Source organism: Nerophis lumbriciformis, linkage group LG15 (assembly GCF_033978685.3).
Source record: "Nerophis lumbriciformis linkage group LG15, RoL_Nlum_v2.1, whole genome shotgun sequence".
Taxonomy (NCBI): domain Eukaryota; kingdom Metazoa; phylum Chordata; class Actinopteri; order Syngnathiformes; family Syngnathidae; genus Nerophis; species Nerophis lumbriciformis.
In genome coordinates this window covers 2816712-2836114 of record NC_084562.2, presented here as the reverse complement: position 1 = coordinate 2836114, position 19403 = coordinate 2816712, and the positions used below count along the sequence as shown (strand labels likewise).

General features: G+C 39.9%; 1 protein-coding gene across 1 annotated transcript in view; it reads left to right on the top strand.

The window, feature by feature from the left end:
- Positions 1-19403, top strand: part of LOC133615781 (myosin-binding protein C, cardiac-type-like) — a 97587-nt gene that overhangs the window by 65008 nt on the left and 13176 nt on the right. Inside the window, exons 20-26 of the mRNA XM_061974553.1 lie at positions 566-725; positions 810-914; positions 1008-1196; positions 5544-5678; positions 10055-10222; positions 11401-11489; positions 18136-18331. Coding sequence (XP_061830537.1) covers positions 566-725; positions 810-914; positions 1008-1196; positions 5544-5678; positions 10055-10222; positions 11401-11489; positions 18136-18331 — 1042 coding nt within the window. The remainder of the gene's footprint in view (positions 1-565; positions 726-809; positions 915-1007; positions 1197-5543; positions 5679-10054; positions 10223-11400; positions 11490-18135; positions 18332-19403) is intronic.

Genomic DNA, 19403 nt, shown 5'->3' with positions numbered 1-19403 from the left:
AAATGCCATCGACAGTAAAAAACATTTCTCCCCACAGATTTATGCATAACTCTGTTTTTCATTATGTCCTCCTGAGAACCAGAGCTGTCTGCAGTGGAAATTTGTGTTTTGCATTACAGGGCTATTTTTTTTTCTTCTAAATGCGCAACAGGGACGGCGTGGCGCAGTGGAAGAGTGGCCGTGCGTGACCCGAGGGTCCCTGGTTCAATCCCCACCTAGTACCAACCTCGTCATGTCCGTTGTGTCCTGAGCAAGACACTTCACCCTTGCTCCTGATGGGTGCTGGTTAGCGCCTTGCATGGCAGCTCCCTCCATCAGTGTGTGAATTGGTAAATGTGGAAGTAGTGTCAAAGCGCTTTGAGTACCTTGAAGGTAGAAAAGCGCTATACAAGTACAACCCATTTATCATTTATAACAAAAGACAGACCAAATCCAATGTCCACTGCAGAGGATGCTAGGTCTCAGGAGGATGTACAATAGTGTTTGTAATATATAATTAATATAATTATGTATAATTTTAACCAATGTGTTTTCCCTTGACTCTGCTCTGGTTTTCATGATGCAGGTCATCACAGAGGGAGATGGCAGAGTCCATGTTGAAACCACCAAAGGACATTGCATCTTTACTATAGAAGGGGCTGAGAGGCAAGACGAAGGAATGTATTCAGTTGTGGTTCGCAATCCTGCGGGGGAGGACACTGCAGACATCAACGTGAAAGTCGTTGGTAAGACAGAAAGGGATATTGTAAAACCACTGCTAATCAATGAAACATATTTTCTTCTGATCACATGAACATTATTTACACTAGATGTTCCAGATCCTCCTCAGGCTCCCAGAGTTCTCAGTGTAGGAGAAGATTCCTGTCTTGTCCAATGGGATCCCCCTCTCTTTGATGGAGGACAGCCAATTATTGGTAAAGCTAACTGGGATGCTTTATTTCCGATAAAAAATATTGTACAATACGGGACGGCTTGCGGACCAAAACAAAATGATTTTTTTGGCTCAGGCTACGTGTTGGAGCGAAAGAAGAAGAAGAGTTATAGGTGGATGAGATTGAACTTTGACCCCTACATCGAAACGACCTATGAGGCCAAGAGGATGATTGAAGGAGTGGAGTACGAAATGCGGGTCTATGCCGTCAATAGTATCGGCATGTCACGCCACAGTCCTGCCTCACAGCCGTTTGTGCCAGTTGGTGAGTCTGTAGCGAAAATGGCATTACTCACCATATTCACATGCGCAGTACAAACATAAAGACAATATATTGAACTAATTCAGTTGAAGATGTGAAAATGCATGTAAAAAACTAATTAGATTAGGTTTGACATTTTAGGGTTGGATCAACACATGTACACTATCTTATTAAAAAACAATTTCGATATGATATACATATATATATATATATATATATATATATATATATATATATATATATATATATATATATATAAACACAGTCGTGTTCAAAATTTTACATACACTTGTGAAGGACATAATGTCATGGCTGGCTTTATACTTACGAACAATTGTCTGCACAGTTGCTCTTGGGACCTTAAAGGCCTACTGAAATGCGATTTTCTTATTGAAATGGGGATAGCAGGTCCATTCTATGTGTCTTACTTGATCATTTCGCGATATTGCCATATTTTTGCTGAAAGAATTTAGTAGAGAACATCGACGATAAAGTTCGCAACTTTTGGTCGCCGATAAAAAAGCCTTGCCTGTACCGGAAGTAGCAGACGAGTAGCGTGACGTCACAGGTTGTGGAGATCCTCACATCTGCACATTGTTTACAATCATGGCCACCAGCAGCGAGAGCGATTCGGACCGCAGAAGCAACGATTTCCCCATTAATTTGAGCGAGGATGAAAGATTTGTGGATGAGGAAAGTGAGAGTGAAGGACTAGAGGGCAGTGGGAGCGATTCAGATAGGGAAGATGCTGTGAGAGGCGGGTGGGACCTGGTATTCAGCTGGGAATGACTAAAACAGTAAATAAACACAAGCCATATATATACTCTATTAGCCACACAACCAGGCTTATATTTATTATGCCACTAATTAATCCCGCATAACAAACACCTCCCCCCTCCCGTCCATATAACCCGCCAATACAACTCAAACACCTGCACAACACACTCAATCCCACAGCCCAAAGTACCGTTCACCTCCCCAAAGTTCATACAGCACATATATTTCCCCAAAGTCTCCAAAGTTACATACGTGACATGCACATAGCGGCACGCACGTACGCGCAAGCGATCAAATGTTTGGAAGCCGCAGCTGCATGCGTACTCACGGTACCGCGTCTGCGTATCCAACTCAAAGTCCTCCTGGTAAGAGTCTCTGTTGTCCCAGTTCTCCACAGGCCAATGGTAAAGCTTGACTGTCATCTTTCGGGAATGTAAACAATGAAACACCGGCTGTGTTTGTGTTGCTGCAGTCGGCCGCAATACACCGCTTCCCACCTACAGCTTTCTTCTTTGCTGTCTCCATTGTTCATTGAACAAATTGCAAAAGATTCACCAACACAGATGTCCAGAATACTGTGGAATTTTGCGATGAAAAAAGACGACTTAATAGCTGACCACCTTGCTGTCCCAAAATGTCCTCTACAATCCGTGACGTCACGCGCAGGCGTCATCATACCGAAACGTTTTCAGCAAGATATTTCGGCGCAAAATTTAAAATTGCACTTTAGTAAGCTAACCCGGCCGTATTGGCATGTGTTGCAATGTTAAGATTTCATCATTGATATATAAACTATCAGACTGTGTGGTCGGTAGTAGTGGGTTTCAGTAGGCCTTTAAGCTGCTTTGAAATGGCTCCATTTAGTGACTTTCCTGACTTCTTCAAGTCAAGGATTCGTTTTTTCAGATCTGTGCTGAGTTCCTGTGACTTTCCCATTGTCGCGTTTGTAATTAGTCTAATGACTGCATCACATGAGCCCTATTTAAATGGGCTCAGAGAAGTCAACAGGTGTCGTCAATCATTATCACTCACATGAAGTTAAGAGGCCATGCCATGAAGCTCATTTGGTTTGATTGCAACTTTTCTACATCACCAAAATTGATAATGTATGTTGCTGTATGTATACTTTTGACCCAGCAGATTTGCTCACATTTTCAGTAGGCCCATAATAAATTCATAAAAGAGCCAAACTTCATGAATGTTTTTTGTGACAAAACAAATATGTGCTCCAATACCTCTATCACAAAAAAATAAGAGTTGTAGAAATTATTGGAAACTCAAGACAGCCATGACATTATGTTCTTTACAAGTGTATGTGAACTTTTGACCACGACTGTATATAGAAACCTTAATTTTCCTGAGGACATGCACCCAAGTGATCAATAGTTGTATTTAATCAAATCAAATCTAATACAGCTTTTTTGATAAATAAATAAATAAAAGTAATAATTGAAAAACAAAAATGTAAGTAATAATGTGAAGTGAATGAATGCACTAAAAATAAACAGAAATCTGCCATTTCTTTTTTTAAAACAAGGTCAAAACTGCTTATTTTTGGTGACTTAATGAGGTCATATTATGATTTATTTATTTTTTTTACATTTGAAACACTTCATTGTGGTCTACATAACATGTAATTGTGGTTATTTGGTCATCATTTTGCATAGATTATGTTTTACAGACCATTTTGAAGCTGTCTTTTCAGGATGCGCCACTTTGCGGGCGGTCATATTTACATACCTCCACTTTGACTGCGACTTTTGCCAGCCCACTTTGTTGTAGCTTTTAGTGTTTCCATATCGTGTCTACTGACAGATGAAGTTCAGCTGTACGCTTCTTTGTGTTAGAAAGAAGTAGTAGAACAGTAGAATATGCATGTGCATGTAGGAGCCAATTTGCCCCGCAACAAGAGGATAAAAAAGAAGGACCAACGTCAGACTACAATGGGTTTACGTTGGGTACATGTATACCATAGAGGGATAATCTGGTGACGTCATCAGTGCAAAAATGTCACAGGTTTTGCAAATTCCAAATGGCTCGTTTGGTGGAAATATAAAGGGAGGCAAGATTTTTTTTTTTTATATCTTTGCAATGCCTCCATGGTTTGATTTCAAATTTCCGGGACCTAAATACACAACAGCAGGTACTAGCAAGTAAGAAAAGTTGGTTTTGCATAATAGGTCCCCTTTAAGATAAGATATTAGTCTGACAATAACAAAGTTTGTTTAGCTCAGGGGTCGGCAACCCAAAACGTGGAAAGAGCCATATTGGACCAACAATACAAAAAATAAATCTGTCTGGAGCCGCAAAAAATGAAAAGCCGTATATAAGTCTTATAATGAAGGCAACACATGACATAAGTGCCTATATTATCTATATTAGCCTACTATCAAAATGACTATGTGTCCCAGGCTGAAGAAAATATTTGTTGACAGAAATTTTGAAATGTAATATTTATTCTACACATTTTTACAACATTAGAAACCATTAGTAAAAATTCGAGGCTACTTAGATGGTGAGATAACTCCTGGAAATTACTGTCTTTTAATGGCCAAAGGTATAGATGTGTGTGTCCAAGTTAAGGCTGTCTTCTTTTAATAGATTTATTACAATCTTTGGCAAGCTAAGTAATGTTTGCTGTGGTCTGGAACAACATGGCACACAAACAACTACCGGTATATGAAATGCAGCCAATATTACATACAGATAATGTGTCATGAGACATGTAAAACTAAATTATATACAAAGAGTATAAAGGTAAAGGATATTAAATGAGCTCAAATATACCAACAAATGAGGCATTATGATGCAATATGTACATACAGCTAGCCTAAATAGCATGTTAGCATTGATTAGCTTGCAGTCATGCAGTGACCAAATATGCCTGATTAGCACTCCAACAAGTCAGCAACAAAGCGCACCTCTGTGCATTCACGCACAGTATAAAACGTTTGGTGGACAAAATGAAACAAAGGAGTGGAATATTTTGCATGTAAACCAACTGTTGCGTCACAGTCCACACTATGGTGAGTTCAAGAACCGCCAAAATTAGTAGGACAAAACGATGTTCACAAAATACTGTCATTAGTGAAGCATACACACAAACATATTAAACAGCGGGGTTTCTAACAATTGGGAAGGTTTGTGTCATGTTTGTCCTCAAACAAAAAACATACTAAAACAAAAAAAATGTTGTTTCCCTCCATCTTTTTCCATTTTCATTCATTTTTTAAAAATGTTCCAGGGAGCCACTAGGGTGGCACTAAAGAGCCGCATGCCGCTCGAGAGCCACGGGTTGCTGACCCCCGGTTTAGCTAAAAATAAGCACTTTTGACCGCTTAAAAAAAAATCCACGCTTTGTAGTGTGGTTGTGCTCCTTTTTGTCCAGCCCTGTGACTGACAAGGCTGAAAAAAATCAAGTATTTTTAATGCATTTATAGAAGTGTACTAATTCCTTTTTTAATGTTTGCCTCACTCACTGCTAACATGATCTCCGTGGTTACTCCGAAATGAGCTGACGATGTTTTAACTGACTCATCAAGGCCTTCAAGCTGACCTGTGTGCCTCTTTCAGCCCCAACAAGCGAGCCCATCGGACTGTGCGTTGACGACATCAGTGACACTTCCATTACCCTCAAGTGGCGGGCTCCGGAAAGGATCGGCTCAGCTGAACTGGAGGGTTATGGGCTTGAGTACTGTAAAGAGGGCAGTAAGTACTGGCGCCAGTGACGTGTGGTGAGGTTGATGGCTGGTGAGGCACTGACTTCATCACAGTCAGATTTACAAACATATGAACCCTAAAGAGTATCTTATTCACCATTTGATTGGCAGCAGTTAACGGGTTATGTTTAAAAGCTCATAGCAGCATTCTTCCCTGCTTGGCACTCAGCATCAAGGGTTGGAATTGGGGGTTAAAATACCAAAAATTATTCCGGGCGCGGCGCCGCTGCTGCCCACTGCTCCCCTCACCTCCCAGGGGGTGATCAAGGGGATGGGTCAAATGCAGAGGACACATTTCACCACACCTAGTGTGTGTGACAACCATTGGTACTTTAACTTAACTTTAACTTTAACTTTACACATACAAACTGTAGCACACAAAAAAGCACATTTAATAAAAAAACGTTATTATGGTCTTACTTTTACTTATAAATGAAGTCCATGCGCAGCTCCTTTTGAACAAAAGCATCGATAACTTGTTTATAGAAGTCTTCCTTATCTTTCTTCAGTTTTAAAAGTCTCTCTGTCTCGATGGAAATCTTCCTTTAAGTATTACCTCCTGCTTCGATTGAAAGTCCAGTTTAGAAAACTGTTTTATTTTAGATATGTAATCCTCCATGTTAATAGTCCAGGCAAGAGGAAAAAATAAACGATCGCTGCTAACTGTTGCTCCTTGTTGTCACTTCTTCTGCAGCCGAGTAGTCGCAAGAATGATCTCTGGGATCACTAGCGCCCTCTACCACCAGGAGGGGGGATTACTGCGAGCCTCAGCCAGTGCGTCTTTGCAGCCATTTTATGATTGCTCAGCACAAGAAATACGTTACACACATACAGTTGTTGACAAAATACACTGTACATTATATACCTCAGCTAACTAAACTATGGAAATGTATAATATAATTCATATAGCAACACGGTCTCACTGCACAGCAGGCCAGCAGTTAGCCGAGTCATTGCGCAATCCATGGTGAGGCTCAACTCAGTGACGTGCCTCAACTGGCTGCTGACTCACCGCAAGTCTCTTCTCAGTATTTGAACGGCAAATGTGAAAATTCAGCGATTTTGAATAAAAATAATCTAAAACTGGTGAAGTTAAATGGAAAATAACTTTATAGTACAATCACTGGATACATATAACAATTTAATTTTTTTTTTTTCTTTTTAAATTTTTTTTCTTTCCATGATGGCACGTGAGGCCCCGCCTCACCTGCCTCCCCTGACTGCACGTCACTGACTGGCGCCAATAAGGGTGTTTTTATTGACTACATTATATGATTTTATACACATTTAATTGTTCAAGCAATACATACGTGCTAAAAAGCCTGTTTGCTTTTTTTTTTGCTGAGCCACTCACAAAATGACTCGATGCCTTTCTCCTGTTTTGGTCCAGTTTCTTGGTAAAAAATCTGCTGCTGAGCTTTTAGCAATGGTTTCCCTATTCATGCCATCGATGCTAAACTTGTTATGGCTGTTGGTGAAGTGACACTCAAAATAAAATGTTGGGGAGGGGGCAAATTTAGAGAAAAAAATGTGTTACCACCCGGACAGTAACATTATTGGGGGTGTGCCTTAAAGGCACTGCATTTAGCGTCCTCTACAAACTGTCATCACGTCCGCTTTTCCTCCATACAAACAGCGTGCTGGCCCAGTCACATATTACAAACCCCGTTTCCATATGAGTTGGGAAATTGTGTTAGATGTAAATATAAACGGAATACAATGATTTGCAAATCAATGTCAACCCATATTCAGTTGAATATGCTACAAAGACAACATATTTGATGTTCAAACTGATAAAAAAAATTTTTTTTGCAAATAATCATTAACTTTACAATTTGATGCCAGCAACACGTGACAAGGAAGTTGGGAAAGGTGGCAATAAATACTGATAAAGTTGAGGAATGCTCATCAAACACTTATTTGGAACATCCCACAGGTGAACAGGCAAATTGGGAACAGGTGGGTGCCATGATTGGGTATAAAAGTAGATTCCATGAAATGCTCAGTCATTCACAAACAAGGATGGGGCGAGGGTCACCACTTTGTGAACAAATGCGTGAGCAAATTGTTGAACAGGTTAAGAAAAATCTTTCTCAACCAGCTATTGCAAGGAATTTAGGGATATCACCATCTACGGTCCGTAATATCATCAAAGGGTTCAGAGAATCTGGAGAAATCACTGCACGTAAGCAGCTAAGCCCGTGACCTTCAATCCCTCAGGCTGTACTGCATAAACAAGCGACATCAGTGTGTAAAGGATATCACCACATGGGCTCAGGAACACTTCAGAAACCCACTGTCAGTAACTACAGTTGGTCGCTACATCTGTAAGTGCAAGTTAAAACTCTCCTATGCAAGGCGAAAACCGTTTATCAACAACACCCAGAAACGCAGTCGGCTTCGCTGGGCCTGAGCTCATCTAAGATGGACTGATACAAAGTGAAAAAGTGTTCTGTGGTCTGACGAGTCCACATTTCAAATTGTTTTTGGAAACTGTGGATGTTGTGTCCTCCGGACCAAAGAGGAAAAGAACCATCCGGATTGTTATAGGCGCAAAGTTGAAAAGACAGCATCTGTGATGGTATGGGGGTGTATTAGTGCCCAAGACATGGGTAACTTACACATCTGTGAAGGCGCCATTAATGCTGAAATGTACATACAGGTTTTGGAGCAACATATGTTGCCATCCAAGCAACGTTACCATGGACACCCCTGCTTATTTCAGCAAGACAATGCCAAGCCACGTGTTACATCAACGTGGCTTCATAATAAAAGAGTGCGGGTACTAGACTGGCCTGCCTGTAGTTCAGACCTGTCTCCCATTGAAAATGTGTGGCGCATTATGAAGCCTAAAATACCACAACGAAGACCCCCGGACTGTTGAACAACTTAAGCTGTACATGAAGCAAGAATGGGAAAGAATTCCACCTGAGAAGCTTAAAAAAATGTGTCTCCTCAGTTCCCAAACGTTTACTGAGTGTTGTTAAAAGGAAAGGCCATGTAACACAGTGGTGAACATGCCCTTTCCCAACTACTTTGAAACGTGTTGCAGCCATGAAATTCTAAGTTAATTATTATTTGCAAAAAAAAAATAAAGTTTATGAGTTTGAACATCAAATATCTTGTATTTGTAGTGCATTCAATTGAATCTGGGTTGAAAAGGATTTACAAATCATTGTATTCCGTTTATATTTACATCCAACACAATTTCCCAACTCATATGGAAACGGGGTTTATATATGCGGCTTTTACACACACATAAGTGAATGCAAGGCTTAATTGAACAAAAGCCATACAGGTCACACCGAGGGTGGCCGTATAAACAACTTTAACACTGTTACAAATATGCGCCACACTGTGAACCCACACCAAACAAGAATGACAAACACATTTGGGGAGAACATCCACACCGTAACACAACATAAACACAACAGAACAAATACCCAGAATCCCTTGCAGCACTAACTCTTCTGGGATGCTACAATATACACCCCCCCCCCCCCCCCACCTCAACCCCGCCCCTCCCACCTCAACCCCCCCATCTCCCGAATTCGGAGGTCCCAAGGTTGGCAAGTATGCTCTAGTATACTCTGGACTGAAGCTGTGTGCCTTCATTGTTTTTGTAGCTGTTGTTTTGAGGCATGTTTAAAAAAAAAAAAAAAAAATGCACTTTGTGAAAGTCAAGGACACCAGCAGACACCAGTATGCCACAATTGAATTTGTTGTAATCAGCCCCTTAAGTCATCCAGCTGCTATACAATTGTATAAAATGATATTGCTGAATAAATGATATGTCTATTATTTTTTTTATTTAGGCAATTCAAACTATGTTGACAAGGACAACTAATTTTGTGTCCAGATGTCCTTTCAGCGCAATCACCTCCTTTCTCCCAGTCATTTGTGCGTAACTGCCAGTTTGGACACAGATTTTTTAGAGACACAAAATAGCGTCCGCAGAACAGTTTTCGTCCTGATGAATCATATTGCAAGTGCTTAATGATTATACTGTATTTGCATTTTCTCCTCCCAATATTGTTCCGATAATCAGCATGCAATCTACACATACAGTACATGAAGACATACACGCTAAATGGATTGCACGCCTTATTTTGCTCACATAAGAAACACAATCCTTTGTGCACAAGTTTAGTCGATTAGCTTTGCGTGCGCTATTAAATTTGCACATGTTTTAGTACAGGCAATTCGTTAGTAGATCAGGCCTCACGTCTTTCAACAAGCCTGGGAACACCTGGGAGAGCCACGTTTGGCGTTTCTTTGCTGCTAGATAAGCGAACGAGGCTGGACCTTTTCTTAAAATGGACTGCCTGATCTTATAATGAGTCTTTGTGTATTTTTTTGTACCAGCGGATGAGTGGATACCAGCCATTCAAGGTCTGACCGACAGGACCTCAGCGATGATCCGAGAGCTCACCACAGGAGACAAATTGCAGTTCCGTGTGCGGGCGTTCAACATGGCTGGACCGAGCGCTCCTGCAACCCTTGCTCAGCCTGTCACCATCAGAGAGATCATGCGTAAGTGACTCATGAAAAGCAAATTTGTGGATGCTGGGGATGTTCTGATCAGGGTTTAATCCTGCCGAATCCAACACAAACATCATGGGTGAGATCGCCTGATACCGATCACTATATTCTTGGGGATTTATTTATGGTGAGTGCTATTTACAGTTCAACAGTATCAACACAATATTTAAACCAGTCACTTACTCTCTTTTATTACATACAATTGTTTGAGCAAAACATAGTCAATAGCACACAATAACTAAACACTGACAAAATCTAGCGATGATTATGCCTTTTTGCCTGCTCCTGCTTGGTGTTACTCTGTGTAACATGTTCAGCCTGGTCTTCTAGTGATAATAATACTTGCAAGAAATTCAATGGAGGTGATGATTAATAATCCGCATTAGCCGATCGCATACTTTTTCACAAAAATGCTGATCAGTGGTCGATCAATCGACACATCCCTATTTGAGAAATGTATCAATCAATCAATCATTCAAAGTTTACTTATATAACCCTAAATCACGAACAAGTCAGAACATAATGTTATAAGTTAATGATCGGACATTACTTCAGTGTACGGGAGTATCATAACTTTGGAGGTGGTGACACCTAGATCTATCGTATTACCGTTGCGATGCGTGGGTTCATTTATTATTTGTGTAAGACCACAGCTATCAATTATAGTCTGGAGCGCCACGCACAGAGGGTCTGATGGGGTATTCAGATGGATATTAAAATCCCCCATTACAATTATATTATCTGCGTGCGTCACTAGATCAGCGACAAACTCTGACAATTCACTGATAAAGTTTGAATAGGGCCCAGGACCCACGCCTTTTAAGGGGACGGGCAATATGTGCATTCGTATAGTTAGAAGGAGATGCCTCGTTAAGCGGGGAAAATTAATCGGAGCCAGGTTTCGCTGAGACCAATGGCGTTAAGATTGTTGTCTCTAATGACCTCATTAACTAATAACGTTTTGAGAGACAATGATCTGATGTTTAAAAAGTCCATATTATAGGTAATGGGCTGTTTTGAGGACATTTTGTTAATGTTATCCGTAGTAGTGATATTAATAACATGACCTACTGAATCTAGATTTGAGAATAAGCGGTATAGAAATTGGATGGATGGATGGAATGTGCCTTTATTTATGATTTTTGTGATTTTTGTTTTTCCTTGAACAGAACGGCCCAAAATTTGGCTTCCCCGAAATCTCCGCCAGACTCTAATGAAGAAAGTTGGAGACACTGTCAACCTTGTGATTCCCTTTCAGGTATAGTAAGATGGATCCATGAATAGGGGCCAGCGAATCGGTCCCCTTTAGGTGACAAGGAAATAACATGTATAACTGTAAAATACATGTTTGATTTTTTTTTTAAATTCTGCACGTTGATCTGATTACATATTTAATTTGTACAATTTAAAAGATTAATATAAACTGCCTTGAAGACTAGAAAAATAGCATTTGTCCGGTTCCCTAAAATGTTACTTAACTATGAAATATAACCATTTAAATCATTCAAAAATGTTGTAATTTTTACATATTTATGTTACTCCTTGACCCAAACAAGCAATTGACAACAACATTTACACTGAAATTGTCTCGTAATGCAATGACTGCCAATCCAAGTACAAGAAGCCCAGATTTTATAAAAAGGCAACAAGTTAGATCTTAATATGTGGATTAACATGATTCAAAAACATAACAGGCTGAACATTGCTGTCATGAATTAATTGCAATTAAATTGATAATTTGACAGCTTAGCCTAATGACATCAATTAGCTGAGGGATTGAAAAAGAAGGATGTGTCATTCCTGCGCTTAGCCACGTACCCAGGTATAGGTACCAAAATGAGTACCAAAAAAAAAAAAGAAGCTGACTGAGCCCCTCGATCCTGTTGTGCTTTGCTACGCCCCTGCAGGCCCTCCTGCGACACAAACACCTGCAACAATTCCTTGAAGGTGCTATTGTGCAGGTAACGTCTTGCAAGTAATCTTGCATACCCAAATATGTAGTCTGACGCCCTGCCGACAATTTGAGGGTTCCTGATCTAGTCACTGCCATTGTGTCCTTGGGCAAGACACTTCACCCACCTTGCTCCCAGTGCAACCCACAGTAGTGTAATTGTAGTTTAAATGTATATAATGGGTTTCTAAATGTATAAAGCCCCTTGAGACACGAGACAAAAAGTGCTATATAGTGATAATTCACTCCACTTCACTCTTTTTATATACACCAACAGCAGTTCTAACTTTTCACACTAAACACACATTTTGCAGTGGCGCTAGCCACAACAGCAACACAACACTTTGCCATCACAGTCGTGGCGAGAGAGACGCATTTACAAAACCCCAGAGGTGGGACCAAGTCATTGCTTTGCAAGTCACAAGTAAGTCTCAAGTCTTTGCCCTCAAGTCTCGAGTCAAGTCCCAAGTCAAGACAGGCAAGTCCGAGTCAAGTCCAAAGTCAAGACTGGAAAGTCTCAAGTCAAGTCCCAAGTCCTGCATTTTGAGTTTCGAGTCCTTTCAAGTCATTTTAACCACAGACTAGTGTATTTACACAGATTGTGTATACTTTTAAAACGCTGTATTTATTTATTAAAACAAGTGCATTTGAAATTGCAGGGAAAAAGATAGTGGTGACATTGCACTTCAAAATAGCACTATTAACCAGTCATTTTAAACATTTAACTCATTCCTTTACAGAATAAACACATTTGAAAAAACAAGTGCAACTGTACTTATTTGCACAAAAGTGTTAACATTGTATTTCCATGGCATATTGCATTGTAACTAGTTCCACTATCCTGTTCTTACCTTATCTCATTGATCTCATCTCATACTGTATGTGTGTTGATGGGTGCGTACACATGAAAAACATAACAAATACATGAACATAACAATGAACAGAGTTGTACTTTTTAGATGTCAGGGCTCTATGCAATATGTACACATATTCTTAATATAGTATACATTTTAACTGACCTTTATTTGACTATGTTTGTCTTTTGTAGGTGGCTAAAATATGCGGTGCTGCTGACCGCCGTCTAACGTTACGTTACTGTGTGTGTGATACATTGACTAACGTAATGTTACTGTGTGTGATACATTGACTAACGTAATGTTACTGTGTGTGATACATTGACTAACGTTACGTTACTGTGTGTGATACATTGACTAACGTTACGTTACTGTGTGTGATACATTGACTAACGTTACGTTACTGTGTGTGATACATTGACTAACGTTACGTTACTGTGTGTGATACATTGACTAACGTTACGTCACTGTGTGTGATACATTGACTAACGTTACGTTACTGTGTGTGATACATTGACTAACGTTACGTTACTGTGTGTGATACATTGACTAACGTTACGTCACTGTGTGTGATACATTGACTAACGTTACGTTACTGTGTGTGATACATTGACTAACGTAACGTTATGTGTAGGTACCTCATGCAACCCTGCTTAAAAAAAATCACTTGACAAAAAGTATGAATAAGGTAGCAAACTGCAGTGGACGCAACATATTGCCGTGTTTGCAATGAAGTTATAACCATAGACATCTTATAAGTAGACGCAGCATTGGTTGCTGTGACGTGAGCAATTTGGCCGCCATCTTGAAGGGGTGATGAGGAGCCGGTGAGCACCCTAAACTGACAGTTGACAGGTAGAAAACAAAGATGGTGTTCAGCGTTTTCCTACTCAAATGAGCGGACTGTTGAAAATAGGAATCGGGGGATTACTTTTCACAAGTAAGATTTAACATTAACTTACTATTGGTTGTATTTTGTGAAAATAATATTAGCACAGAGTTGAGAAGGAGCAAAGATCTTCAATATTTGTATGTGAAAATCACAAAGAAATCTTCTGGGGGAGGATGACGCCCCTACAGGGGTTTGCTTTACAAACTTTCAGCCCCACCTAAAACAAAATTCACCAGCCGCCACTGATTATGATGCATTCTCATTTTAGGCAAAGTATAAGACAATACTTTCTTAACAGTATAATTGTAACCAGGAATAAGTCTTCAAGTAACAATATTCAAATACTAACATTGTTGGGTAAGACAGAATTTGGTTTTATTCTGAATCCAGTGAAACAGATTGGTGGTTTTAGCTGATATAAAGACTTTCAGGTGTTTATATATGTTCAAGTATTTGGCAGACGCTTTTATCCAAAGCGACTTACATAAAAAAATACATATAAAACAATCACTGCAAACATTATCATTTAAGGGAAGAATGTAATAGAAAATATCAATACAAAGTGTCAAGACAGAATAAACTCTCTGCTGCTGCAGCAACAGAGATACAGTCTATAGGTCCCTAAGATATATAGATATCTAATGTATTCATACATTGTTTATGTAGGATATATGCATGTATATATAAACTAATCATATTGTTTCTTCAACTTCAAAATATCTTACCGTTTTTTCCCCCTCCTCTGGGATTATATTCCCAGTTTTGATCTCGGACATCTGGTCACTTATAGCGTATAAGAATATTCTATTACTGTTAAGCAAACTATGAATAATAAAACATGTGTCCTTTATCATAGCTACACGTATGAGAAAAAAGCGTGTGAAAATCAGTGGTATTCAGTGAGGTAAAATGAATTAAATGCGCTGACAGTTCATTGCTCCTGCCAAATGAATTGCACAGAGTGGAGCAGATCACCACTCCAAGATGGCGGCCACGCGTCTCGTCTGCGCCAGTAGGCAGTAGCGCTCCATGCTGCGTACCCTTATAAGATGTCTATGATTATAACGTTAGCAGTGAGTTTGCAGCCTCACTGATTTAACTACACAGCAAATAAAAGTCACGTTACTTAGCCAATAAACGTTATCTTACATTCAAAACTTACCCTTCTTTGTGCAACTTCAAATGTCGAACGAAGTTGGAAGTTGTTGCGTCTCCGTCTGTAATATTCGAACTGCGTGATTTGCATACGGCAATTCGTTTTTTGTTGACCAAGTCGTAGTTTTTATACCCGAACGAAACCAACTTTAACATAATTGTTTATCACTGGCACGTTGTTGGACAACTCTTGTTCATGGGTTGTTCTGCAATTTGATTGGATGAATGCTGTGTGATGAAAACAACGTAGATCAAATTTGATTGGCTGTTGTACTGAGAGCACACCAGCTGACAGGAATAACACGCTGATCGACACAGACGAAGAAAATGAAAGAAACGGAGCGCTCCCAAATAACTTTTTAAGCTTTGGATTTTGGGTAAAGTAGCAAGTCATGTCAAGTCAAAAGGCTCAAGTCCAAGTGAAGTCACAAGTCATTGATGTTAAAGTCTAAGTCGAGTTGCAAGTCTCTCTACATTGTGTCAAGTCGAGTCTAAAGTCATCAAATTCATGACTCGAGTCTGACTCGAGTCCGAGTCATGTGACTCGAGTCCACACCTCTGCAAAACCCCGTCCAGTCGTGTTTGTTGCGATGTTTATGACTCGACTGCGTTGTTGTCGTAACGGATTATATTTCATATTGTTGAATTTACGAACCCCGTTTCCATATGAGTTGGGAAATTGTGTTAGATGTAAATATAAACGGAATACAATGATTTGCAAATCATTTTCAACCCATATTCAGTTGAATATGCTACAAAGACAACATACTTGATGTTCAAACTGATAAAAAAAATGTTTTGTGCAAATAATAATTAACTTTAGGATTTGATGCCAGCAACACGTGACAAAGAAGTTGGGAAAGGTGGCAATAAATACTGATAAAGTTGAGGAATGCTCATCAAATACTTATTTGGAACATCCCACAGGTGAACAGGCACATTGGGAACAGGTGGGTGCCATGATTGGGTATAAAAGTAGATTCCATGAAATGCTCAGTCATTCACAAACAAGGATGGGGCGAGGGTCACCACTTTGTCAACAAATGCGTGAGCAAATTGTTGAACAGTTTAAGAAAAACCTTTCTCAACCAGCTATCGCAAGGAATTTAGGGATTTCACCATCTACGTTCCGTAATATCATCAAAGGGTTCAGAGAATCTGGAGAAACCACTGCACGTAAGCAGCTAAGCCCGTGACCTGTACTGCATCAACAAGCGACATCAGTGTGTAAAGGATATCACCACATGGGCTCAGGAACACTTCAGAAACCCACTGTCAGTAACTACAGTTGGTCGCTACATCTGTAAGTGCAAGTTAAAACTCTCCTATGCAAGGCGAAAACCGTTTATCAACAACACCCAGAAACGCCGTCGGCTTCGCTGGGCCTGAGCTCATCTAAGATGGACTGATACAAAGTGGAAAAGTGTTCTGACGAGTCCACATTTCAAATTGTTTTTGGAAACTGTGGACGTCGTGTTCTCCGGACCAAAGAGGAAAAGAACCATCCGGATTGTTATAGGCGCAAAGTTGAAAAGCCAGCATCTGTGATGGTATGGGGGTGTATTAGTGGCCAAGACATGGGTAACTTACACATCTGTGAAGGCGCCATTAATGCTGAAATGTACATACAGGTTTTGGAGCAACATATGTTGCCATCCAAGCAACGTTACCATGGACGCCCCTGCTTATTTTAGCAAGGCAATGCCAAGCCACATGTTACATCAACGTGGCTTCATAGTAAAAGAGTGCGGGTACTAGACTGGCCTGCCTGTAGTCAAGACCTGTGTCCCTTTGAAAATGAGTGGCGCATTATGAAGCCTAAAATACCACAACGGAGACCCCCGGACTGTTGAACAACTTAAGCTGTACATCAAGCAAGAATGGGATTCCACCTGAGAAGCTTAAAAATTGTGTCTCCTCAGTTCCCAAACATTTACTGAGTGTTGTTAAAAGGAAAGGCCATGTAACACAGTGGTGAACATGCCCTTTCCCAACTACTTTGGCACGTTTTGCAGCCATGAAATTCTAAGTTAATTATTATTTGCAAAAAAAAAAAAAAAAGTTTATGAGTTTGAACATCAAATATCTTGTCTTTGTAGTGCATTCAATTGAATATGGGTTGAAAATGATTTGCAAATCATTGTATTCCGTTTATATTTACATCTAACACAATTTCCCAACTCATATGGAAACGGGGTTTGTAACTGAAAACATGTTTTATATTCTAGTTCCTTCAAAATAGCCACCCTTTGCTCTGATTACGGCTTTGCACACTCTTGGCATTCTCTCGATGAGCTTTAAGAGGTAGTCACCTGAAATGGTTTTGGTGCCTTATCAGTGTTGATTAGTGGAATTTCTTGCTTTATCAATGGGGTTGGGACCATCAGTTGTGTTGTGAATGAGAAAGGGTGTCCAAACTTTTGGCCTGTACTGTATCTGTTTTAGAAGTATTTAAATTACTATTGAAATCTCGCCTGTCACAAAATTCCTTAAAAATAAAAAGACATTGTTTAATTTTTTTTATTTTTTTTTATGATGGCAGCACGGTGCGAACAGGGGTTAGTGCGTGTTCCTCACAATAAGAAAGTCTTGGGTTCGATCCCAGGGCTCGGGGTCTTTCTGTGTGGAGTTTGCATGTTCTCCCCGTGACTGCGTGGGTTCCCTCCGGGTACCCTGCCTTCCACCCGAGTGCAGCTGGGATAGGCTCAGGCATTCCCCCATGACCCGGAAAGGAACAAACGGTAGAAAATGGATGGACGGATGGTTATTTTTATGACGTTTTCCATAGGTTAAGTAACAATTTGTCCACCATTTAAGAACCGGCACTGTTTGAAATGTACCAATTTGGTTCAAGTATCAGTTAAAAAGTAAATGATACCGATCCCTACACTGTTTTGTTAAACTACAGTAGAAACTGGCTTCAAAGTGTCAGATCTATTCAAACTATTTGGAATATTTGCGTACAAAGTTCATCTAGTTCAAAAAGTATACATGAACATATTGTGGCAAGAAATGTAAATAAATAATTTGTGTATTCATTTACTTCACACAGGGTAAGCCCAGGCCTAAAGTTGCGTGGAGTAAAGACGGGGAGCCGCTGAACTCCACGTTCATCAGCGTGAGGAACAGCGAGACAGACACCATCTTCTTTATACGCAAGACTGAACGACAACACTCGGGGACGTACGACCTCCAGGTGCAGATAGAAAACGTGGAGGATACGGCCAAAGTGATGCTGCAGGTTGTTGGTGAGCAGGAACGCTACAAAGAGACCCTGCCCTATCCTACATTCGACGAAAATGTACTCTTACTCGAGGGGTCAGCAACCCAAAATGTTAAAAGAGCCATATTGGACCAAAAATAGAAAATTTAAAAATCTGTCTGGAGCCGCAAAAAAATAAAATACTTATATAAGTGTTATAATGATGGCAACACATGATGTAAGTGGCTAATTAGTTATAGTAGCCTACTATAAAAAAAAAGACTTTGTGTCGCAGGCTGACGCAAATCTTCGTTGACAGAAATGTTGAAATATAATATTTATTCTACACTTTTTTACAATATTGGACAACATTAGTAAAACTTCTCAGAGGGTGAGAAAACTCCTGGAAATTACTGTCGTAGAATGGCCAGAGGTATAGTTGTGTGTGTCCAAGTTAAAGGAAACGGCAGGCTTTCTTCTTCTAATGGATTCATTAAAATATTTGCAAGCTGCGTAACGTTTGCTGTGGTCTGGAACAACATGGCACACAAACAACTATCAGAAATGCAGCCAATATTAAATACAGATAATGTGTCATGAAACATGGAAAAATAAACAAGATACACAGAGGACATAAGTCAAGGAAATTAAATATACCTACAAACCAGGCATAATGATGCAATATGTACATACAGCTAGCCTAAATAGCATGTTAGCATCGATTAGCTTGCAGTCATGCAGTGACCAAATATGCCCGATTAGCACTCCAACAAGTCAATCACGTCAACAAAGCTCACCTTTGCGCATTCACGCACAGTATAAAACGTTTGGTGGACAAAATGAGACAAAGAAGGAGTGGAATAAAACATGTCTTTCTGTGGCAGCGTCGGAGAAAGTTATACATGTAAACAAACTGTTGAGTCACAGTCCACACAAAGGTGAGTTCAAGGGCCGCTGAAATTAGTAGGACAAAACGGCACTCGCCAAATACTCTCATCAGTGAAGCATACACACAAACATATTAAACAGTGGGCTTTCTAACAATTAGGAAGGTTTGTGTCGTGTTTGTCCTCCTACAGAAACCATATTACAACAAAAAAATTATTTTTCACCCCATT